General features: G+C 40.5%; 1 protein-coding gene across 3 annotated transcripts in view; it reads left to right on the top strand.

The window, feature by feature from the left end:
• PRKCA (protein kinase C alpha) overlaps nucleotides 1-25,244 on the top strand; it is a 656,418-nt gene that overhangs the window by 180,727 nt on the left and 450,447 nt on the right. For all 3 annotated transcript variants that reach the window (XM_063960833.1, XM_063960834.1, XM_063960835.1), the window contains exon 3: nucleotides 1,173-1,255. In XM_063960833.1, the coding sequence (XP_063816903.1) occupies nucleotides 1,173-1,255 (83 nt within the window). The remainder of the gene's footprint in view (nucleotides 1-1,172; nucleotides 1,256-25,244) is intronic.

The raw sequence follows: 25,244 nt of genomic DNA, 5'->3' as shown, positions 1-25,244 counted from the left end.
CTCTTTGTTATATATAAGCAACCTCCTATAAACAATATTCACCTGTAATACTGACATTCTGTGATAAGATGTGCACATAGAGCAGAACTGTTCTATGTTCTACATGGCTGGCGTTATTAACAAGGTCTAACTTCCTGTCACACAAAATAATCACTTCAACACAACATTACGCAGAATGTTGATTGGCTGCCTGTCTCTTGCCCAGGGACTTTAAGCATTGCTGTGTCACTTTTATTAATTACAGTGTATTTGGCAGTAAGCACTACAAGGAGGTGATGATTCACAGACAGAAAGAGGCGTTTTCTTCATTAGACTCTTTGAAGCGCCATCTGTCACATATTTTAATATGATATATTCTGCCCTGGCAAAATGTATTGAGATAAACGGTTCCGTTGTCTGTCTACGAATTGCTGGCTCATGGATCATTTTTAAAGAAAGTTTATAAAATGCATTGTGCGAGGAGAGATGCTATTTATTTTTTCATATACATATATATATATATATATATATATATATATATATATATATATTTAAGTAAAGATAAAACTGTGGTTTCTTGTAAGACCTGTTTTTTCCTTAGTGTTTTTATTGAAGCTGCAATTAATGACTTATAGTTTCTCAGTGCTAATTGATTAGAATAGAAACCACAGTCACATGATGTTATGAGCAGGGAGACTTTGGAACGCCTCTTGTCTCACATGCACTCCCTCTCCATTCTATGCCAGCTCTTTTGTTTATCATTGTCATTTCATTTGTAGAATTTGGTTACTGTATGCTTGGTTTTGTAGAAGTCAATCAATATCTAAAGTCTCTCTTGAATCACTAAACGGCTTTGGAACGATTGTTACAGCAGAATTTTGTTGGCTTCCTAACTAGCTTCCAAATCAGTTTAAAATAATGATTAACTTGTAGCAATCAGACCAAAGACTGAAGTTGTGTGCCCTGTGTGAGTGCCCTTTTCATGAGATGTAATATTATATTGGTGTAGGCAAACTTTTATGGTCTTAGAAATTTGCCTAACATTTTTTTTAAATTGTTAGTACATTAAATTACACTCTGCATTGTTTGTTTTTCATATGGAAAGTAGGAAAAGATGTAAATTGCGATACCTTACAAGCCCTCGCCTAGTACATTGTATATTAGCCTCATCTTCTGTTTGTTTCTGTTTGCAGTGTGCTGTTTTGTGGTCCACAAGCGATGTCATGAGTTTGTTACGTTTACCTGCCCTGGAGCAGACAAAGGACCGGATACAGATGTAAGTACTGTCTAGCTGCTCATGTCATGTTTCTTGAAGATGTACTCTCATTTAACCTCTGTGTGTAGACTGATTTACACCACACTGTTCATAGGAGGAGCTGAAGACTGTAAGATTCCACAACTAATGCTTTAATTATGCCCTGATGTCCTCACCTATTTGTTCTTGCATACTGTAGCTCTTTAATTTTATTAGTCGTTTAAGATTTCATTTCCAACTAAGCATAGGTTTTACTTTGCCACACACTTTACTTTAATCCAGCATCCTGTCATTTCCTGTTAATTTCCTGTATATAAAATCTTATATTCGTACTAGGTGAGCTGTATGTACATCTATGCAGAGTGCCTGCACTGTGAGCTGGTTCTGTGTTGGGACAGGCCAGAGTAGTACTGAGCAGTGTTGTGCAAAGTGAAGCATACAGGGTTTGTGACATCTGCTCAGTTCTGCCGACGAGCTGTGATATCACATATGATATAATGTACTACTGTAAATTATAAAGATATTAAAGAGTTACTATATTTTATACAAGCTGGGGTATATAAAATGGATATCCATAAAGCTGCATTTTAGGGTGAACAGGAGAGAGAAATATGACACAAGGAGCCTCTACTGCAGAAAAATAGAACCTCTTTTATTGCATCATCCTTGAAATGCTTCCACTTGGCTCTTAGGGAAACAACAGGGCGGGTTCTCGCACATCTATAACTATTATGTGACGTGTGAAAGACTCTATATTATTGACTCCTGTTGACACCCCTGTATTTTACCTACAATATCAGATTTTGTACAAAAACGGCAGAGACAATGCTGCAAAAAATATAGTTGCTGTTTTTTTGTTTTTTTTTAACCCCTGATTGTATTGAGAATGCTTGTCCAGGAATGAACAGATTGTATCCAGCGCCCTACTTGTGTGGATAAATGCTGTGGCAGCAAAATTGTGGTGGAGGTTAAACCCAAAACCTCTAAGGATATACAACGTAAGGGTACACAATTGCGCCTGAATAAGTGGTAGTATTAATTGCGTTTCGAATGACAAATAGACAATATATAGGTAAAGAATATGTGTATTTATTCTATAAAAACAGAATGACAGAAAGAAAGAATAAATGGAAAAACTATGAATAAATGAAAAAAGTAAGTCCAAAGTCCAGTGCAATCGTCCCACCTCGTTAAATTGCACTCAATCGTCTACCACAGTGTGTGGAGGGGCATATACAACACAGTCCCAAAAGGAGCTCACTATATGATGTATGGGACACGGTGAAAAAGTCTATTGCAGAGGCTGGATCCTGTCTCGAGAGGGGATGCGATCTTCCGACAGTGCTAGCAGTGATGGGGTACCCCAAATGGCTGTGTGGGAGGGATAAGTTGCAGGAGACAGGTGATCGCTGGCTCTGGACTCGCCGCTCTCTAACTCAGTCCATGGCGGCGGAAGGTGCCCGTGTAAACAGGCGTCTGCCGCCAGCCGGATCCGAGGAGTGCGGTCGTGTCTCTGGGGGGAAAAGTGTCACTGACTTCTAGACCCGGAGCGGGACTGTCCGCAGTGCACCTCCCCACTAACAGAGCCCTTACCTTGTTCCTCTGCGCTCGGTTCCTAGCGTCCGCTGCCACCTTGCTTCCCTGTCAGTCTTGCAGCTTTTCGTCCGGTTTCTCTTTCTCTTTACTGTTCCTCGCGGTCACGTGACCCGGTCCTGTTCCTCAAAGCCTCCAACGCCGTGGGTGATAAATGTATTGAGGAATATAGAGCTCAGCTGTGTTGAAAAGAATTAATGCAGTTTGTTTGAAAAAGTGTCCTGTGCTTTCTCCTACGTGTGTCGACCTTTCTGGGTCTTCCTCAGGGAGTCCTTGAGTGCCATCTTTAGTATGGGCTATTTATGCCCATACTTGCTTATGTCATTGAAAGGGGGTGTGTTTCTCGGTTTTTACTAGGGAATTGCTGTAAAACGACTATACAGACATATATACATTAGAAAAGATATGCAGGGGAAGAATGAGATAAAGGAAAGTAATAATAGTAATAATAATAATAAAATATACAGAAGATATATATAATATGGGTAAAGACAATATAGAAATGATTTTGAAACTGAATAATTAGTGAATAGTGGGAAGTAATGGGAGTTCATCTCTGGGAAAATGGTTAGTTTTATAAACATTATTTGTTACTAAATTGGGGTTATTGACAGTCTGTAGTTTATGGGTTACTTGTTAATACATGGGGTTAATGACAGTCTGTCATTTATGGATAAGACCTTAATTAAATGAGTGGCTGAAAAATGTATTATGTGAACAAATTATATATTATTACCCAATTAATTTGTTAAGGAACAATAAGAGCTACTTGTATACAGGAAAATCATTTGTGTTTTGGTACGTTTTACTACAGAAATGGATACATGTTGTAAAATTAAGATCTCCAGATTCTTATGACCTGACCCACCAAAATATATGCTAATGGGGTTAAGTGGCTTAACAGGTATAAAACTATGTATAAGATTAATTCATGACTACTGATCTCACCTCATTGTCTAGATTGAGGCCCCGTGGTTTCAGCATTTTTAGAGTGTAAATCCACCTCAACTCTTCTTTATTGATTTGTTTAATAAAATCCCCTCCCCTCCAATTTGGTGACACTAATTTAATCCCCAAAATTTTCATCCCCGCAGGGTTCCTCTCGTGTGTTTCTTTGAAGTGATTGGACACTTGTGTGTCTCCAATCCCTTCTTCACATTCCTGATGTGTTCAGATATTCTTGTTTTTCAGTGGTCTTATAGTTCTGCCTACATACTGTAGTCGGCATGGGCATTCTATGAGGTATATCACTCCCTTGCTTTGGCAAGAGATGTGTTCTTGTATTTCAAAACTCTCTCCAGTTCTGTTGGATTCAAAGCTGATGATTTTCTTGGTACTAACTTTGTGTGTTTTACAATAACTGCAAGAGCCGCAGTGAAAAAAACCCTTGCTTAGTTTCTGTCCTATTAAAGTAGTCTGTACCACTTCTGACTTACTGAGATGACTATGTGATGATTTAGATTTTAAATCCGGTGCTCTTCTGTAAACTACTTTTGGCCTAGAGGACAGAGTGTCAGCTAAAATGTTATCTTCTAGGAGGATATGCCAATGCTTAGACAGGATCTTCTCAAGTTGTCTATTGTTGGTACTGTATTGTGTCAGGAAGACTGTCTTAAAGTCTTCACTTGATGTCTCTTTATGTTTGTATGTCAGGAGGGTGTCTCTTTCAACTTTTGTGGCTGTTTGTAGATCTTTCTCAAGTATCTCTTTCTTGTAGCCTTTCTCTAAAAAGTGGTGTTTCATTTCCCCTGCTTGTTGCTCAAAATCTTCCAGTTTAGTACAATTTCTCCTCAGTCTTTTAAATTGGCCTAGTGGGATGCTTCGTAACCAATTGGGATGATGTCCACTAGTGTTCAGAATATAGCTATTGACATCTACGCTCTTCGGATATGTTTTTGTGTATATTGTAGAATTTTCCACAAATACATTGATGTCCAGGAAATTTACTGTAGATCGATTGTAGTTTGTGGTAATTACTAGGTTGTTGTCGTTTGTATTGATGTATGTCAAAAATTCTAATAGTTTTTCTTCTGTGCCTTGCCAGATAAAAATTATATCATCTATATATCTTCGCCAGAGGACTAGGTTTGCTCCAAATTCATGATCACACCAAATGTTGGTGTCCTCCCACCTACTCATAAACAAATTTGCATAACTTGGAGCAAACCTAGTCCTCATAGCTGTGCCGGTGGTCTGTCTGTAATGGGTCTCATTAAACCAAAAGTTATTGTGTTGTAGAATGAATTGTATGCATTCCAAAATGAAAGTAGTTTGTCTTGAGTCCAAAGTCGAGTCCGATGAAAGAAAGTGGTTTACTGCATCTAGACCCTGTTTCTGATCTATGATAGTGTATAGAGAGGTAACATCACTTGTGCAGATCCAAAATTCTTCTGACCAAGTGATGTTGCCTAATGTCTTGATGACGTCTGTTGTATCCTGTATGTATGATTTCTGTGTTTTGACGTATGGCTGTAAATATGAGTCAATATACTGGGACAAATTTGATGTGAGTGAACCTATTCCTGATATAATTGGGCGGCCGGGTGGATTGGATAAGTTTCTATGTACTTTTGGTAGATAGTAGAATACTATAGGATTGTCAATTTGAAGAAAAGTGTGTTCTTTTTTAGTCAGTATGCCTAATTCTAGTCCCTCTTTTAGTAGTTTGTCTAGGCATTTTTTATAGTCACCTGTAGGGTCTTGGGTCAATGTTTCATATGTATTTTTATCATTAAGAATTCTGAGTGATTCTATTGTGTAGTCTTTCTTGTCTAACAAGACTATCCCCCCCCCCCCTTTGTCCGCAGGTTTAATCACTAGGTCTCTGTTGTTGCCCAGATCCTTGAGTGCGTTCCTTTCTGTTGTTGTTAAATTGATGGTCCTTGGTTTAGTTTCTAGTCTATCTAGGTCACGTGTTACCAACTGTTCGAAAGTGTCAATGAAGGAACCCCTCATGTGTTGCGGATAGAAATTGGATTTTGGTTTCAGATTTGAATGTTTGTATGTTTTATCTATTTCTTTGGGTTCTGTGTATGCGACAGATCCTTTGCTGTAGTATTTGGCAAGGGTTAACTTTCTTGTAAATCTGTGCAAATCTAGATATGTTTCGAATTTATTCAACTGTTTGGTTGGTGCAAACTTGAGTCCCTTATTCAACAGTGAAATGTGCTCATCTTTTAATGTGACTGTACTCAAATTGAAAATTCCTTTGGTTCCTATTTCTGGTAATTGTTTCTCTTGTGTCTTCCTATTTCTGCCTCCTCTACATCCTCGTCTAGATCCTCCAGCTTTCGTTTGTTTGGTGTTACCTGGTTCGTTTCGCAGGACAGGATTCCTGCCTTCTTTCCTAAAAAATGGTCTGCACATGTTTCGTTATTTGTCTGTTCGGTAGTCCGTGTCTCTAAATTATCATTCAAGGGTATGTCTTCTAAATGTATTGAAATTTGGAAACCTTTTTCTAGTGACACTCTAGCTAGTCTTTCATACTCAAAATCCTCTTCAATACTGTATGTTGAAAAGTCAGTATCTATGGTACTCTCTAAAATTGAATTGTCTATACTCTCATTTCTTGTTTTATGATATGGAATTTCTTTTTTGGTTCCTGATGCTCTTTTGTGTAATTTTGTCATGTACTCTTGGTAGGTAAGATTCAATCTTTTATAGATGGGTGTAGTCTTAGGTTTCCTTTCACATTTGTGTGCCTTGATCTTTATTGGTGTTTTGAGTAAGGCCGGGATCGATTTCTGTTTAGTGGTGCGTTTCTTGTCTGATTTGGTTTTCCCTATTTTATCCCTCAAGATCTTGGATTTTTTTGTAGCTATAGTTTCTTCCTCTACCCTTCTTAGTCTATTTTTTGAGATTGCTTCTAATTGTTGAAAATCCTTATCTTGTTTGTGTTCCTCTAAGGCTGTCTGCAGTGACTCTATTTCTGTGCCTAACTTTAATAACTCAGTCTCATGTGTGTTCACAATCAATTTAATTAGCTGTGTGAAGCAGTCATGTAAGATGTTATTCCATTTCTCCATAAATTGTGGATCCTCTCTACTATGTGTCGGGACTTTATTAATTTTCAGGCCCTTTGGTATTAATCGTTGTGATAGATACCATTGCAGTGTTTTGTTGTCCCTCCATATTTTAGATTCTCTTGTTGCTAATCTCTCTACCTTTAAGAAAATATCACAAAATGTGTTCACACTGTCGTGTGTCGCAGTGGTGTGTTCTAAATTAGTGAAGATAATATTTGTTCCATGCTATATTCTTATCATTATTACACTTTATTTACATGGAGCCGTACCAAAGGAAAACAGTGAAGGTGGGTACACAATAGGCGACGTGCTCTATGAGCGACGTCGCCTAGTGTTTTCCCTTCCCGGGCCGGCCGGTCAGCGGCAGTGCATACACAATGAGCCATATGACTACCATATCGCTCAGTGATGTCACGCCACTGCTGGGCCATGCAGGCAGCTCTTGGACGACAGTCCAAATTGAGCTACATGTACGGCCGACAGCAAGGGTTGTTAACGACCCGTGGGGCCGCGCATCGCTTGTCGTTGCCGGCACACACACTTACCAAGAAAGTAAACGACATTGCTCAGGAAGGGTGAAAATGAGCGACGTCATTCATTTTCTCGGTAAGTGTGTATGCACCCTAAGACAGAACTGGATAAAACAGAACATTACAGCAGCCAAAGCATAAACAGAACACAAGTAACAATTATTACCACAGATCTCAGCACACAATACAGTAGGTAAGAAAGGTGAGCGGCTAAGGTACGAACCTGTCACCAATAGCGACGCTAACACTAGCAGATTAAGAGTGGGCAGAATTTCGGAAATCGGGCAGTGCGTAGGCGAGGGCTGTAATAGAAGTGCAAGAGAAGAATGCTGAGAGAACAGGAGGGAGGAGAACCGCAGGACCAATTTAAATTATTTATTGTCAATGTAATATGCAAAAGCAGTGCTGGTGACTGTTAAGCATAAAATTTGTGGACAAACATAAGCAAATCTTGACCCTCACCACAGAAGTGAACCTAAGGATAACATGTAAACACAACTAACTTAATTTAATATTTTAGTCTTTCTAAAGAAACTTTTAGCCTAGGGGTGCTGTGAAAAAAATTCTGATACTCTAGGGTGCCGTGATTAAAAAAAGTTTGGGAACATCTGTCCTAGAAGCTTACAACCTAAGGCAGGCATGTCCAACCTGCGGCCCTCAAGCTGTTGTGAAACTACATATCCCAGCATGCCCTGACACGGTTTTGCTGGGATGTGTAGTTTCTCAACAGCTGGAGGGCCGCAGTTTGGACATGCCTGACCTAAGGGAAGGGGGGAGATGGACAGGTGGCATGAGGCGTGAGCAAGTCAGTAGGGACCTGAGGACAGTAAAGTTGTGAGATTGAGATGGCTGTGGCAAAAGGGTGAGGCGATCCACCTGGTGAATAGGTTATGTGGTGGGTGCTATATGAGCACTATTCATTATGAATTTCATATGTCCTGACAATGCATTGGTACATGCAAAGCTGTTGGTATAAAATTAAAGTATACAATTATTTTCTAAGATGTATCTATAATTTGTAACACGTGATCTCAAAAATATTTAACTAGGTTTTTTCTAGAACACTTTGCTTTTTATCATACACCATTTACCTGCTAATGTATTCTAAGTAATAAACATTTTATTTTATAAGTGAAACAATTTTGTCTCTAGTAGCAGGATGTTTCAGACACACACACTGTTTCTTTAGCCGGGATATCCAAAATGCCATCTATGTGTCATAAACACTTTAGAGAATGGAACAAATAAGCTGATGAAGCCTTTGGTTCGTTGACTTTCTTGTGGCTGGCAGGGCTGGTTGTGTGGGAGCTGGAAAATAAAAAATTATTAATTTGTGTATGATGAGAGCCAAGAGGTTGATTTGTTAGCCAGGGAGATGATGTATTGGGGCGGGGGGGAGGGGGGGGGGGGGGAAGAAGAAGGTTTTCTAATTAAGAAGTTGCCTTTACAGCACTCAAGCCTAAGCTTAAATTGTGGACTGGCGGCTCTCACACCACTCATTCTGCTTTCTAATAAGGGATAGTGTTTTATATCTCATGACTATATGTGTGCCAATTAAGTCTACAGTGGATGTTTCATTTTACTAAGACAATGAAGTAAGTTCAGTGAACATTCTTGCATAAATATACACAAATGACAATATTCCCTGTTTACACATCTAGTATATTTCCACTTTTAAACACTGTGCTTCACCTTAAAAGAATGCATGGCATATTTGTGTTATAGATACAGTAAAGTATTACCTACAGGGAAGAATCCATTGCTCATTCTCACATTAATGCTGAGATTAATCCCTCTGTGATTACAGATCTTTTTTTTTATACACTTGTATTGATCTCACTCCTGAATACATGAGTTGTCCAGTGGATCTGATTGGCTCAGGGGTTAGGAGCTGACCTCAGATTACTGTGACAGCACATATTGGGCCTTATCCAGCATTATCGGCAGACTGCGCATGCTCTGCGAGCACATTGCGTATGCGTAAAGGCCGTTTTATGGGCTTGTATCTGACATCGGTTGCTTGCGATTAAAAACATGGCGCTGGTGCAATTGCATTCTCATTCTGAGAAACCCTGGGTCGCCCGCAACTGACGATAGTACTCGGTTTTTGCATTTGCAACGCAATTCTGCTGATTTGCGGTCCCATAGTGGGTGTCTTTTACCATTATGGGCGGCTCTTCACATGGCATTTTCAGCAGTAGCAGTTTTGAGACAATTGCAATTTCAGTCTCCGTGGCGATCCAACCTGAATTGTTCGCCAAGCCTGTGATATACTGAACACATGCAGCCAGTACCTTGACTGTAGTGAATCACTGTTGTATCCAGCTACATATCACGAGTACTTGCAGTGTACCCATACACACCGAAATAAGCACCTGCATTAGCATTGAGAATACAATGAGAAATTATAGCAGCTTGGTTCTAAATGGTGCATTTAATGCCAGATTATTTTATCAGAATTTTTCAGTGACTGCCAACCTGAAAACAAGCAGTTTGCGCTAATTTTTACCCTTTGGTCTGAAAGGGTCTTTAGAGAGTGCTTCTCCCCTGTGTCTAGTCTGTGGAAATAAGTAATGCCTGCGACATGTCATCCAGGTGGAAATAGCCCCAGTCTGCTGAAGTCTTTACAGGTTATTTTTTTCTGTTCATGAGTAATAGAGAGATTGCCACAATTACAACAATTGTTATGGGTCCAGATGAATAGCTGAATTTCTGTTCAGTGACTTTAATATATACCTGAGGCACACTTGTTACAATGTTATTAATTAGACTTAACCCATACAGTACAGCACACATTTCATCTGATTAGTTTTGGATCAAAATTTTTCTGCTGAAAACACTTATTGGCCAGTGGGTCGTGGTGTTTGCATTGTCTTTAATGTGCACAGGCGTGGAATTGGAGTAGTCTGTTAGCATGTCCTGGGGATGTTGTAGTTTGGCAGTGTGAACTATATCTAGGACTGGAGTAATCCAGTAACACATACCTGTACCTTGGGTTAGAGTACTATAGTAATATGTCCTGAGACTCATGTAGTCTGGCAATGTACATTATCCTTGTATTGGAGTGGTTAAGTCAATGGTTCCAAAACTGTGTGCCTAGGCACCTTGGGGTGCTACAAGGGTCTTGCAGGGGTGCATCAGGCTGGTAGTCCAGGACCGGATCAAATTATTGATGGTCAGTGATGGGCAAAACTAGTGCTAGTGGCTGCCAATCATAAAACATGTGGACAATCAGAAGCACAACTGTACACCACCACATAACTGTGCCTACCTGTCACCCTTAGGTTCAGTTTACTTAATATAATATTTTTTTTCAAAATTTATCAATAAAAAACTTTTATCCTAGGGGTGTCATGAACAAAAAACGGATACTTTAGGGTGCCGTGGTTCCAAAATGTTAGTGAACCTCTGGGTTAAGTAATATATACAGATTTGTCCCGAGTTTGGAGTAGCATGGTAATTGTGTGATCCAGTAATCTGTACGATCCTGGCATTGGAGTGGTCCAGTAATCTCTTTTTAGGGTTGTCATAATTTGGCAATTTGCATTTGACAATGTGGGATTGAAGTAATATTGTAATGCTATAATGCAGTAGTATGCTAGGTTTGGGATTGGAGTAGTACATTAACTTGCTCCGGTAGTGCTCTAGCCCGGCAGTGTGAACAATCTTTGGACTGGAGTGGTTTAATGTGTCTTGGTATTGGAGCTTTCTGGAAGTGTGCACAGTGCTAGGATTGGAGTGGTCTAGTAATGTGTTCTAGTTGTGCTTTAGTTCGGTAATGTGCACAATCCTGAGATTAAATTTGTCCAGTAAGAAGTCCTGGTTACTGTCTAGTCTGGCAAAATATTATAAGTAGCCCAGTAATGTGTCCTTTTAGTGATGTAGTAAGGTGATGTGCACAGTTTTGGGATTAGAGTGGTCTGTTAATGTTATATGATGTCATTTATTTAAACATGTCCTACAGATTTGTTCTTCCAGCTGACCTCTGCAGAAAGCCTAGGATTGGAGATACTTTAATGTCAGCATTAACTTATTAAAACAGCTATAATCACAAATTTATTGCTCTGGGGTTTCCAACTTGTTCTCATTCACTAAATGTGACAATTATTTGTTTCCTCAAACATCCCATTCATCCTGCAGCTGTCTTCTTCTGCCGTGGGTGTTACGAAAGCTCTCTGAATAATCCAATTAGATGAATTAAGTAAGAAGTTTGAGAAATCTCTCCTGCTGAAGGCGCCACACATGTATAGAAATGTGAAAGTGGACAAAGAAAAGAACAGATCCATTGTGTTTTGTATTTAAGGAAGAAGTTGTTTTGTGTAATTTTACTCTGTTCATGTGAAACATGTTGGATGTATACCGTTCAAGATATACCAGCAGTTTATAAACAATTATATATCCAATTTTTATTTATTTATATAATTACCACACATTTTTTTTGCCCTTTGTAAATGGACATTGTTTTAAATAAGATTGCCTCTAAAACAGCTGTGACCCAACAAGGTATGGATTCCACAAGACCTCTGAATGTGCTCTGTGGTATCTGGCTCCAAAACACAAGCACTTCCCACAGATGCTTGATCGGATTTGAGATCTGGGGAATTTGGACCTTACACCATGGGTCTTCCACCTGTGGCCCTCCAGCTGCTGTTAAACTACACATCCCAGCACACCCTGCCACAGTTTTGCTAATAAGGTATGCTAAAACTGAGGCAGGGTATGCAGGGATGTGTAGTTCCACAGCAGCTGGAGGGCCGCAGGTTGAAGTGCATACCTTACGCTCTTTGTGTGGTAGGGCTCATTATCCTGTTGAAAGAGGCCACTGCCATCAGGGAATACTGTAACTATGAAGGGGTGTACTTTGTCTGTAGCAATGTTTAGATAGGGGGTTTGTGTCAAAGTAACATCCACATGAATGCCAAGACCAAAGGTTTCCCAGCAGTACATTGCCCAGAGCATCACACTGCCTCTACTAGCTTGCTTTCTTCCCATAGTGCATCCTGGTGCCATCTTTTCCCCAGGTAAATGAAGCACACACGCCCGGCTTTCCACATGAATTAAGAGAAAATGTGTGTTCATCAGATCAGGCCACCTGCCCATAGTAGATGCTTTCGGTGGTGGACAGGGGTCACTATGGGCACTCTGAATGGTCCACAGCTGTGCTGCATGGTGTGTTCTGACACCTTTGTATCATAAAACCAGCAATTTGTCTTACAGTAGCTTTTCTGTGGGATAGAGCCAGATAGGCTGGCCTTCACTCCCCTCACAAATCGGTGAGCTTTTGGCGCCCATGACCCTGTTGTCGGTTCATTGGTTGTCTTTCTTTGGACGACTTTTAGTAGGTACTAACCACTGCGTACCACAAGACCTGTTGTTTTGGAGATGCTCTGACCCCGTCATCTAGCCATTACAATTTGACACTTGTCAGATTATTTAAGATCTTACTTCCCATTTTTCCTGCTTCGAACACATGATCTTCAAGTACTGTCTGTTCACTTGTTGCCTAGTATATCCCACCCCTAAGATGTGGGAATGGGTTTCTTTTTCCTGGTTCTGTAGTTTACTTGCAGTACTGTAAAGGTTAAAATAATATGCCGTTTTGGCAAGAGTAGAAAATTTGTTCTAGCGTTGTTCACTTCTTACATGGTTTATGCCTTCGGCACAGTTACTGATAAATTATTAATTAAAAATGTAAACAACAGTGTGAAGTGAAGGAAAACCTGCTTGGTTCACAGTTGGTAGTTTGACAAATTGTGTGTAATGGAGAGAAACAGTAGTGAGCAAAAACGCATCCAGCATTGACGTCTGTAGAAAATAGACCACAGAGTGATACCAGCACTTTATCTGACCTCTGTGTTTTGTGGTTCAGCTCTTCAGTGGAATTTTACATACAGTAGGTTAAATATGTGTATATGACTGATTCACTATATTAGAAAATGTTATTTATATTATAGTTTATATTTTGATATGCAAGTTGCAAAATAAGCTGTTTCCTTTGCTACAGTCTCTGCAACCAAGGTCAATCTCTCAGTAAGGGCCTATTTATTATGGGGTTTTTTAGTCTGTTTTCACATAATATCCACTTAATTATCAAGAGGTTACAGCAGCAGATATCGGAGAGATTGAAAAGTAGAGCCCAATAGCTAATACCATTATAGTCCAAAGGCTTCAGTAACACTTTAGCTCAGCTGGGACCAAGTAAAGTGATCAGTCCACATTTTACCCTTCGCTGCATGGACCCTAATCAGAGCCTGTGTAACTACATCTCCAACAATGGTAAATTTCTCCAAAAAAAGCATTCCATATTGCTATAATGAGGAATGCAAAATTTTTGGGGCCATAATGCATTTTTTCAATTGAAGAGGTGTCATCCTGCGACCACTAACAGCACACTCCATAGAGGTGTGCAGGAAAATGTCTGATGTTGGGGTACCACAAAAACAATAGATAATCCCACATAATGCACTCAGATGCAGCCTAGTACGGTAACAAGGACTGCCACTTGACTGCAAATAAAAGAATGGAAAATGAAAAAGACAGGTTACCATACACAAGGGTTTCTTCCTTCCAATAGTTTGATAATAAGTTAAAACTAATTGAATGAAAGTAAAGTTCTGTATAGTTAATCAAAGATGTTTCCAGATCATTTCATTTCCATAGGTACTTTATCTTTAACTTGAGTTCAATTGACATGAAAATAAAGAAATGAAGATATATGGTGTACATTACGAATTGCATTCACCATGCGAGCGCTGGCTAAAGGGTAGTCAGCATCTTAAACACTTTTTCTAGTAATAAAGTTGCACAATATACTGTTTAAAACATTTCACAGTAATCATAAATCTACTTTTTGTCTTGTTTAGGGTTCTAGTGAAATTTGTATATATTACACAATTTTATAATAACAATTAACAGTGTTTAAAAAGTTAATCTGCACTACATTGAATTTATATTTTTTGGTTCCATGTACTAAGAGAGAAATGGTACTGACTGCTACTTGCCATTTGATGGCTTAAGTCAAATACCCTCCTAATATACTTTCCTGCAGGAAGTGCATAGACGAGGTGGGCTATAGAATCCACCACCGCTGGTGACCAATTACCCATTAGCTATTTCTCACATGGTGAATGTAGTTCATAACGTACTACACCATGGGGTAGATGTATGAAGTGGCGATAGTGGAGAAACCGGTAACTGCACATGCTATGTGCGCTTATACCACTTCTCCCCTATGTAATAATGTAGTGGTTACCAGCAAATGACGGGCGCTATCTACGAGATAGCAGCGCCGATATCCTTGCCAATGTATGATTGGTCAGTGGCACTGACAGTTCTGACAGCTGCAGCTATTGATTTCAACAGCTGCAGATGTCATTGCCCCAACACCACAGCAGGGACACCCCTTCTCTCTGGTGAATGAGATGTTAAGTTCAAGTGGAAATGTTGTCCATACAGCCATACAACCATTCAACATCTAGCTAGCATAGATCTTCTACATTCTATAAAATGAAAGGTAACTGCTGATTGGTTGCTATAGGCAACTTCTACACTCATTCACTCTTTAGCAGGCTTCTATCTCCCCCAAGACTCTGAGTTGGGGTGAACTGCAATGTACAAGATTTTACAGTTGTTTCATAGAAATTACCAAATTATTAATACCATCCTATAAAATACATTACAGGTTGAGTATCCCATATCCAAATATTCCTAAATACGGAATATTCCGAAATACGGACTTTTTTGAGTGAGAGTGAGATAGTGAAACCTTTGTTTTCTGATGGCTCAATGTACACAAACTTTGTTTAATACACAAAGTTATTAAAAATATTGTATTAAATGACCTTCAGGCTGTTTGTATAAGGTGTATATGAAACATAAATGAATTGTGTGAATGTACACACACTTTGTTTAATGCACAAAGTTATAAAAAATATTGGCTAAAATTACCTTCAGGCTGTGTGTATAAGGTGTATATGTAACATAAATGTATTCTGTGCTTAGATTTAGGTCCCATCGCCATGATATCTCATTATAGTATGCAATTATTCCAAAATACGGAAAAATCCCATATCCAAAATACCTCGGGTCCCAAGCATTTTGGATAAGGGATACTCAACCTGTAATTGAAAACTAAACCTAATTAGTGACATTTTTATGTACAAGTAATATTATGGAGGCAAAATATATTGTCTAGTTTTTCCTCATATTCCAATTACAATATTAAAAATTGACCTGTGTTTTGCTTCGTCCACTGGTGAATACTGTTTATTAGCTTGCTTAAAAGATGTGGCTACCTCTTTAACACACTGGCATGCCTCCTTATATTGGAACATAAAAGTTAATTAATCAGGGAATAGGTTTATCCTTGTGGAGGCATACATATGGAAGCATCTGGAAACATTCATATTCACAAGTTGGTTATTAAAAGAATAATTTTGTTCTAGGATCAAAGAATTATGAGCTTTATGTCCTAAAATTAACTTTTCAAATGATTGCCCTTTCTATAGTGCCAACCTATAATGCAGCTCTGATCGGAGAGGGGGGTGGTGTACGTAAGAAAATAGATGTCCTTGAGAAGCAGTCAGTGTTCTGATATTGAGCTCCTTGAGAATCTGTAGTAAACCTCAAACTTGGGATGTAATGCCGCTCGAGTTCGATGGCCGTGCAGGATGCCGGCTGAACTCTGATGTTTTTTTAAAGGGGGCAATGACTTGTAAGGCAAAACCATGCCTTGTAAGTGATTGGCCTTTTAAAAAAAACGTCCAAGTTCTGTCTGCATTATATCCGGCCCTGGATATCTGTTGTTGCTCCACAATATTCAGACCCAGCTTGAGCAATTTACAAGGCACAATTTTGCTTTGTATCCGTGTTCAAAGTTAACAAAGATTTATCCAAAGTGACTTATAGCTGCCAAAGGTCGTTAAACTATATAGTGGCCAATGGTGATAAATACTTATTAATGATTGTTTTCTTTTAACTTTATAGCAACCAAATGATTGCGATAAGTATGAGGTGGTTTAAACTTCTAGGATGCGGGCTGGCTTGTGTGTGTACCACATAATGCCTCTAGCCATTTGTGTCCTTAGGGGTGTGTTTTTGAGTGCAGTGATTTAAGGCTCTGGCTGGTTGGACCAAAGCCTCATTTGATGGTGTTTTTCCAGCCCCTTTTTCTTGGTCTTGGCAGTCTCTGCTGGTTTTAGTGTTGGCTATAGCCTTCACCTTTGTTGACTGGTTTTGTTGGCTTCACCACCCAGATAGGGGGAACATCATCACCCTGAAGGGACAGTAGTCAGGTTTGAGGGTCCAGTGGGATACCTTTTGTTTGTGTTTGATATGATTTTATGCACCTCGGGTGGTATCTGCCTGCAGTGCATGTTGTTGTTACTTTGTTGTATATTGTTGGATTGTTTTATTTCTATCCATCCTTTCTCTGCCACCATACTCCAAAACCAAACAGATTGAGACGGCGCGTCTCACTTTGGTTTTATAATTTTTATGTATAAAAATAATCACAATAATAAAAATACAAACATATAGATACCGGCCAGTATCCCACTTATAAAATATTTGTTGACATAATTAGAACTTTATCATAAAATTGATATATTCACTGGTTATCCTTTAGATAGATCTATCCTAATAAGGCTTCCACTCAAATTGATAATATAGCATATAATAATTCTTGCTTTTGATATTACACTGGTAACGAAGCATGCACAGAAATGCCCTAACAATGTGATTGAGAAAAACTATAAGAACAATAAAGAATGTCCAGGTTTATGGCAAAATGAAATAATGGAGAAACAATAAATCAAAAAGTCCAAATACAAAGCACAATGGGTTAGTAAGCACCTATGGGCAGAGGCATCACTATGGTTGGTGTCACCCGGTGTGGTAATTCATGGTGTCACCCCCCATTGACTTCCTCCCCATATTACACCACACAGAATCCTCAGTAATGTTTTTGTACTCGTTTTACTTGTAAATCATAGGGCCCGATTCAGACCTGATTGCTGCTGTGCCTTTGACAGGAAGGTGACGTTTGTGGGTGGTAACTGAGCGTTTTCTGGGAGTGTCGGGAATAACGCAGGCGTGTCCAAGCGTTTTCAGGGCGGGTGTGTGACGTCCGCTCCGGCCCCGATCAGCCTGTTCTCATCGCACTGGAGGAGTAAGTCCTGGGCTGCGCACACACTCACACCCTGCACAGAATGGGAAAATCATTAGATGGCGAGTGTGATGTGAACGGTTTTGCAGCTGTCCGATGACTGAGGGGAATTTTCGCACAGCGTACACATGCAATCGCACACACTTGCACGGGGGGTGGGGGGGTGATTTTCACTCCAGGGACTGATCGCAGGACAGTGTTATTTGCAGCACAATGATCAGGTCTGAATTAGGCCTACAATTCCTGTATATCACTGAATGCAATGGCAATTGTAGTGACATAAACAGCTAGCAAAAGTAACATCAGAGCCAGCTCCAGGCATGTTCGAATTGAGCGGCCGTGCAGGGCGCCACCCTTAATGGGTGCTGCACGCTGGCGCCACCATATTCGAGCCTGGAGCCAGCCTGCTAATAGTCTAAACTGTTCTGTGTGCGCTGTGCGGTGCTGGCGTCTGACGCCGCACAGCGCGCGCGCTGAATAGTTTAGCTTTAGTCCACCTGCGGCCCATAGCACTCCCCCTCCCTCGACGCTGACTCACCGCCGCCGGCACAGCAGGTACTGTGGGGCCATATCTGACATTGTGGTGGCATTTATGTATCTGGCACTGTGGGGGTATATATTTATCAGGCACTGTGGGGGCATTTATGTATCTGGCATTTTGGGGGCATTTATGTATCTGACAGTCGGAGTGTAGTTTTATGTTAAACTCTAAATACTAACTTTAAAGCTAACTTTCCGTACACCATCACCTCAACTTGCAACTGAAACATCAGCCAGCCAGCCAGTAAAACAGGGATGGGGAACCTTCGGGCAGGACAGGTCCTCCCTCTAGTAACATAGCACAGCAGCACTCAGTCTCCCCCGAGTCCCTCCCAGAATGGCATCTGGTACTGGTGTGCGTGATGACGCGTCAAGCGCCCAGCATCTAAGGAGGACCCGGCAGCGGTGCACAGGCTGTTGAAGATAAACGTAGTCGCAACCCTGACATCCAGTGCCCGGCATCCTGAGAGGACCCGGCTGCGACTATGTACAGGCAGCGGGCGGTCTTTTGAGTCCGGCTCATTAAGTCGGCGGGGGTGCGGCGTGGACTGCAGCGCTTGTTGTAGGGGAACATATCTGTTAACTCAGTGGATAGGATGGGGGTGTGCGGCTCTTTTTGGTGTCACCATATTGAAGGGTGATACCTGGGGGCGGGCCGCACCCCACGCACCCCGCTTGTGACGCCACTGCCTATGAGCAAGCATTCATTCCTTTTGGACAAGCAGCTTTCCAACAATTCCCTTTTGGGGGAGATGTAAGGCAGAGTTAGTATGATGTAAAGCCACACAAAGTCCGTTCAGCCCAAATTATAATATGTTTAGCAGAATTAATGAGCATAGATGTTTTCCTTTATAGCTGCAAGGGCTAGCAGCCCAATTGCCAGAAATTGGAAGCAAAGTTAGTAAGGTATATTACCACACATAATGCATCAAGCCAGGATTAGAGCACATTTAGCAGGAGCACTCAGCATGAATTTTATCCTTTATAGCTGCAAAGGCTAGCAGCCTATATATCCATAGGTAACCAGAAGCTGGAAATAGCTCATTCCCCTGTGCACTGGGATAGGAAAAAAACGGCTGGTGAACTGTAATATACCTTACTAACTTTGCTTCCAGTAGTAGTTACATCCAGCTGTTAGTGGTTTCTGCCAAAAAATATTTGCTATGTTTTTTTTCAGTGGAGAAACCACGTTTGACCCCATTAATCATTCATTTGGAACGTTAGACAGATAACAACATTCAATTGTTAAAACTGGCTTTATGTGTGGTTGTTTTATCTTCTTAGATGTGGGTACATTTTGTACGTCACAATATAAAAAGTTTTAATCCATTAATGATCCAGCCCAAATAGTTACATTATTGTAATTGTAGTGTGAAGATAAGACCATAATCACTCTCCTCAGACAAAATGGTAATCTACCATTTCCCATATACACGTTATTACACTGATTAAAGTGGCAGAGGTTCACACTGGGACAGGCGTGCAACAGATGTGCGCTAATGTTTTATTAATTAAGGGGCTGCTCTGGTAATACAGGATATTCTTCTCACAGGATCACACATAAACCTATGTTAAAGGTTTATAAACTGTATTGTAAAAAACACTTGGTGGACATGGTATTTGTTTAAAATTCATCATATATGTTTTATTGCGCCTTTTCATATCACATTATTGCATACACCAAGCACATGTAAACCCTAGAAACAGCTTTACTTTAGAAAAGTTGAATGCCGTGGATTCTGTCTATGGCATTTTGCATTTCATGACCCTGAATAGGTTCATTGGTTAATATTACTGTACCGTAACAGGAGGGTATGTTATATTAATTAATATGTTCCTCTGGTATTGGACATTAATATGTATGAAATAAAAAATACAGTATCTTTCTGACCTAAATAATTCATCAGATATAACATGCTTTTATACAATTGTACTGTCCACTTTTGTATCTCTGATAGAAAAGGGTGGAGCTATACATCAAACAACTTACAGGATCCCAAACAGCATGGATTTACTAGGGGGAGACCATGCCAAACAGATCTTATTGACTTTATTGACTAAAATAATCAAGGGGGGCCGTAAATGTAACATATCTAGACTTTAGTAAGGCATTTGACACTGTCCCATATCACAGACTGCTAAATAAACTTGTAAGCATGGGATTGAATGATAAAACAGTTAAATGGATCAGAACTTGATTGCAGATTAGGAAACAGATGGAGTAAATGGAGTGCATTCTATGGAGGGAGATGCTACCAGTGGAGTACCCCAGGGATCTATACTTGGACCAGTGCTCTTCATTATCTTTGATGGTGACATTGCAAATGGTATTGAAAGGAAAGTATGCCTTTTTTGCAGATGGCACAAAGATTTGCAACAGAGCAGACAAACCGGGAAGGGTAAAACAAATGAATGAGGATCTAGGTAGACTTGAGGAATGGTCAAGAATGTGACAATTACAGTTAAAAAGCTATAAAATGCAAACTCATGCACTTGTCTTAAAACCTCAAATGCTAATTATAGTATCAAGGGCACTATAATGGAAATTACTGAGGAGGAAAGGCATCTAGGAGTCACTATTTCAGGTAACTTAAAGGCAGGAAACCAATTTAACAAAGCAATGAGAAAGGCAAGTCAGATACTTGGTTGCATAGGGAGAGGAATCAGCAGCAGAAATAAGTAATAATGCCTCTGTATAGGTTATTGGTACAACCTCATCTAGAATACTGTGTCCAGTTCTGGAGACCATATCTCCAGAAGGATATAAATGCAATAGACATACCTCCCAACTTTTGACACAAAGGACCCGGGACCTGCCAGGCCTGAGGCGCGTCCACGGTTAAAAAGGGGTGGGCCTCAGGAGCTGTGGGCGGGGCCTCTGGTGGAAGGGCTGGGCCTAGCACCGCGACCCCTGTTTTTGTCATTTTGGGGGCATGCCCAGCGCTTGCTGAGCACCCTCCCTGCACTGATAGATGCCATGCGCATGGCAACTATTCAGTGATTACTGGCTGCTTTTACAGAGCAGCGGTGATCATTGGCTCTCCCGATCCCCCCTCTCTATATACACACACACACACACACACACACACACACACACACACACACACACACACACACACACACACGGACACTCCGGCCCGCGGGTGTGACAGTGTCCAATTGACGGGACTGTCTCACTGTATTCGGAGCAGTTGGGAGGTATGCATTAGAGAGCGTACAAAGAAGGGCAGCTAAAATGGTGCATGGCCTACATCACAAAACTTACCTGAGAAGACTAAAATATCTTAACATGTATAGTTTTGAGCAGAGAAGGGAAAGGGGGAACATGGTAAAAACTTTCAAATATACAAAGGGTTTTAACAAAGTCCAGGAGGGAAACATTCTTCAAATAAAAACACAGGGACATGCACTGAAACTGGAGGTGAGGTCGGTTCAGAGGAATTGGAGGAAAAATGTTACAGGATAAGTGGAATAGCCTCCCAACAGATTATTCTGCATGGATTGCAGATTTTGCTAAAAAACATAATCTGCAATCTCGTCTGTAGCATGCTGGGGACCGCCCATCATAGAGTAAAGCCACAGAGCATGCTAATTGGCGGGCCCAGCGATGCGATCGTAAAAAACAATTGCGATCGCATTGCTCACGCAAAATTTGGGGATGCCCCCTGCCATGGAAGCTAGGCTGTGCATGCAGGAGGGCTGCCGTCACTTTTTACATCAGAGTGGTTGGTCATGACTTCCACGCAGCCCCCTGAAAACGCCGCCGACCTGCCACCATTTTCCCCACCTCACCCCTGCAACGGTCTGTTCCTGCCCCCTCCCACCCCGCGAACGCCTCTGTCTGTCAGTCAGGCAGTGACGTTCACACCCATTGCGAACCGATCACATCGCAATGGCGATGCGACCTGAATAACCCCCTAAGACAGTACAGCAATTTAAACATGCTTGGGATAGGCATATGAATTATCCTTACAAAAAACTAAGGATCAACTAGGGTTGAGATTACCTAAAGGATACAAAAAAGGGACAGATGGGCCAAGTGGTTATCGGTCATCAAATTCTGTGTTTCTTTTTCATCTACCCTCCTACCTTAATAGCATTAAATAATTAGTAATGGCACTAAATTTCCTTCACTTCCCAGAAGTTAGCAGGAAAAGAAGTGATAGAAGTTATGTGCGTAACCAAAGATCACAGTAGCGCATTGTGTTGGATAAAATTCACACTTTATGGGTATATTTGCAAATCAACATTTTTTCAAAAACATGTAGCATGTTCTGCCTTAAAAAAACCCACAAGAAATGTTGCATTAAATCCCACTGGAAAACCAACACTTGATAAATAGCCCTTTTTGACAAAGTGGCTTTGTGTTAATCATTGTCAGAGCTGTGGGATGTGATTTTATCTGATTGTGGAGGAGAAAATATATATTTTTTTTGATTACTCATTCAAACAGTCTTATGTTTATAGAAATCTAATTGTAGTTTATACTTTGATAGAATGAAACTTTATTTCACTGAATTGTTTCCATTTCGTTAAGAGAGAATGTTATCACTTGTGATCTGATCATTTAAGTTGGCGATTGTTGATTATTAAGGGGGGGTTTGCTGGTGATTTTGTAACAAAAATGAATAGTCATTGTTCTGACTAAAAAATTATTGGAATCACTGGGTGATAGTCAATTGTGTTGCGCTAGTGATCTTCCATCTAAAGTGACTGGAGATCACGGGCCGCAATTCATTAGTTTTATTTTTATCTGCTCGCATCCATATAGGAAAAGTTTAGCTACGTAAAGCATCTATACCCGACCAAAGTGCTGGTTGCGATTGCGAAAAGTGCAGTTTGGGTGACCAAACAGGTCACTTTTCGCACATTTCAGCTCACTGCCCCCGTGGGGTGTGAGCTAAAATGCAGACGGACAAACATTTGAGTTCCGCCCAGTGAATCAGGATGTCCAACATGCAGACTGATTGGGGTTGTATATGGCCAGTGTATGGATGATCAGCCGTTTTGTAGCTCTTTTTGATGATAGAGCAATCTTCGGTTTACATGTGACTACTAAAGTGATGACCCTTGGATGTGCTGTATGAGCATTTTCATAACTCGCAGATCCGATGAAAAAGATTTTCTGAACAAACTTGCCAGTCGTTAAATCGGAAGAAAAAAAAAACACAGATTGGTGGCTTTTTTTTTTTTGTAATTGCTGATTTATGTGCCCCATAACTCTATACGATACATCCCAAGTGTACCTTTTGGAGGATGAGTTTAGGAAACAGTGGGGCAGATGTATTAACCTGGAGAAGGCATAAGGAAGTGATAAACCAGTGATAAATGCAAGGTGATAAACACACCAGCCAATCCGCTTCCATATGTAAATTAACAGTTAGGAGCTGATTGGCTGGTGCATTATCACCTTGCACTTAACACTGGTTTATCACTTCCTTATGCCTTCTACAGGTTAATACATCTACCCCATTGTTCTTCTGTGAAGCAATAGTAATCTGCATGTTATCAGGTTTTGGTTGCGAGATGTATGACAAACCTTTAGGATATGTCATCTGGCTGGTTGTTAGTAAAACTTGAAGTGTGTTTACAATAGTAATTTCTTCGGAAACACCAGAATAAGGGGAAGTCATTTCTTACACAAATGTTTCCGACTTTGCAGCAAAAGCTTCACAATGTGAATTCAACATCTTATTTCTCTGACTTACTTTCCTATTCTTTTGCTGAGGGAATCCTTTGAGGTGTCACTATAACCAATACACTCTTCCTGTGTTGTGCAGCTGTTAACACATTAACAGCTAATTCATTTTTTTCTGAGTGTGTAAGCTGGCCTCACCTCTCTAGTCCCTAGTGAGTGCTCACCTCCTCCCCTCTCATCTCAGCATTTAGCTGCTTACTCTGCTCTCTGTCTCTGCCTTTAGGGGTACATTTACTAAGCAGTGATAAGAGTGGAGAAGTGAGTCAGTGGAGAAATTTCCTCATCAACCAATCAGCAGCTCTGTATAATTTTATAGTATGCAAATTATAGATGTTACTTCAGTGCTGATTGGTTGCTATAGGCAACTTCTCCACTGGCTCACTTGTCCACTCTTATCACTGCTTAGTAAATGTACCTCTTAGTCCTTTATGCCTAACTGCATATTGCTGTCTGACCCCTCTTATTGCACCTCTTAAAGATATCACCTTTTATCTGAAGTGGCTTCTTATTGAAATTACACTGTAATGGTTAACATTCACTCACAGCATGAAATAGACCATTTTCATTTGCATCTAATTTTGACCACTGATTCCCAACCCCCCCCCCCCCCCCCCCAACCCCCTCCATAAGATCTATTACACGTGCCATTGTAGTAGGATTTGGTGTAACTGCAGATAATCAGTTCCAGGCATGGCAATGCTGTTTACTTGCATTAGTGTATACTGACAGCTTTATGACGGCTGAAAATCCTTTACAAAGTACTCTGAAATCCCCTGGGCATGAGAATTGTAACTGGGTCAAAGCTTCTATTTGTATACAGGCAAACGGCAGTTTTACCCTCTTAAATAAAAAATCCAGTAGACTGAAATATTCAATAATACTGGGCTCACATTATAGGGAAACATCGGGCCCCGGGCATTGTTTGTGCTGCCGCAATGGTTATCTGGGTTTTACTAAACTGAACAGTTCAGACATGGCCTGAGTAACTATGGAATGGAGCTGTAGGCCTGGCATCATGTTAAGGGAGACAGAGGACGTGTCATAGCTCCCGGTATAGATCCTACATCACACTCTCGGTCATTCAGACATCTGACATTGGTCTGTCCCAAAGAATCTGCACCACGTCATGGGTGATTTATGGAGGAAATGAAGCTTTATGTATTCCTCTCTGTACTTGTGTTCACAGGGACTCTTGTGAGGCCACCTAATCAGAGCTTTGTGACATCTCAGAATGCTCCCCTAGATCTGTCAAAAACAACTTCCTACCAAATTCTCACATTTTATTTTTGAATGGCTAGTCAACCAGGCACCAGATAGTACTATACTGTATATTAATCCTAAAGCTGCCAACGTTGGAAACTAATTTCAGGTCTACCTTGTTCGTGTGAAAGATAAATATGTTGTGCAGGCTTTGGTGCACTTACATCCCCACTTTCCATCTTCACTAAGCAGAGCTGCT

Source organism: Pseudophryne corroboree, chromosome 3 (assembly GCF_028390025.1).
Source record: "Pseudophryne corroboree isolate aPseCor3 chromosome 3, aPseCor3.hap2, whole genome shotgun sequence".
Taxonomy (NCBI): domain Eukaryota; kingdom Metazoa; phylum Chordata; class Amphibia; order Anura; family Myobatrachidae; genus Pseudophryne; species Pseudophryne corroboree.
Note: the sequence above shows the minus strand (reverse complement) of the source record. Positions and strands in the feature narration are given on the sequence as shown.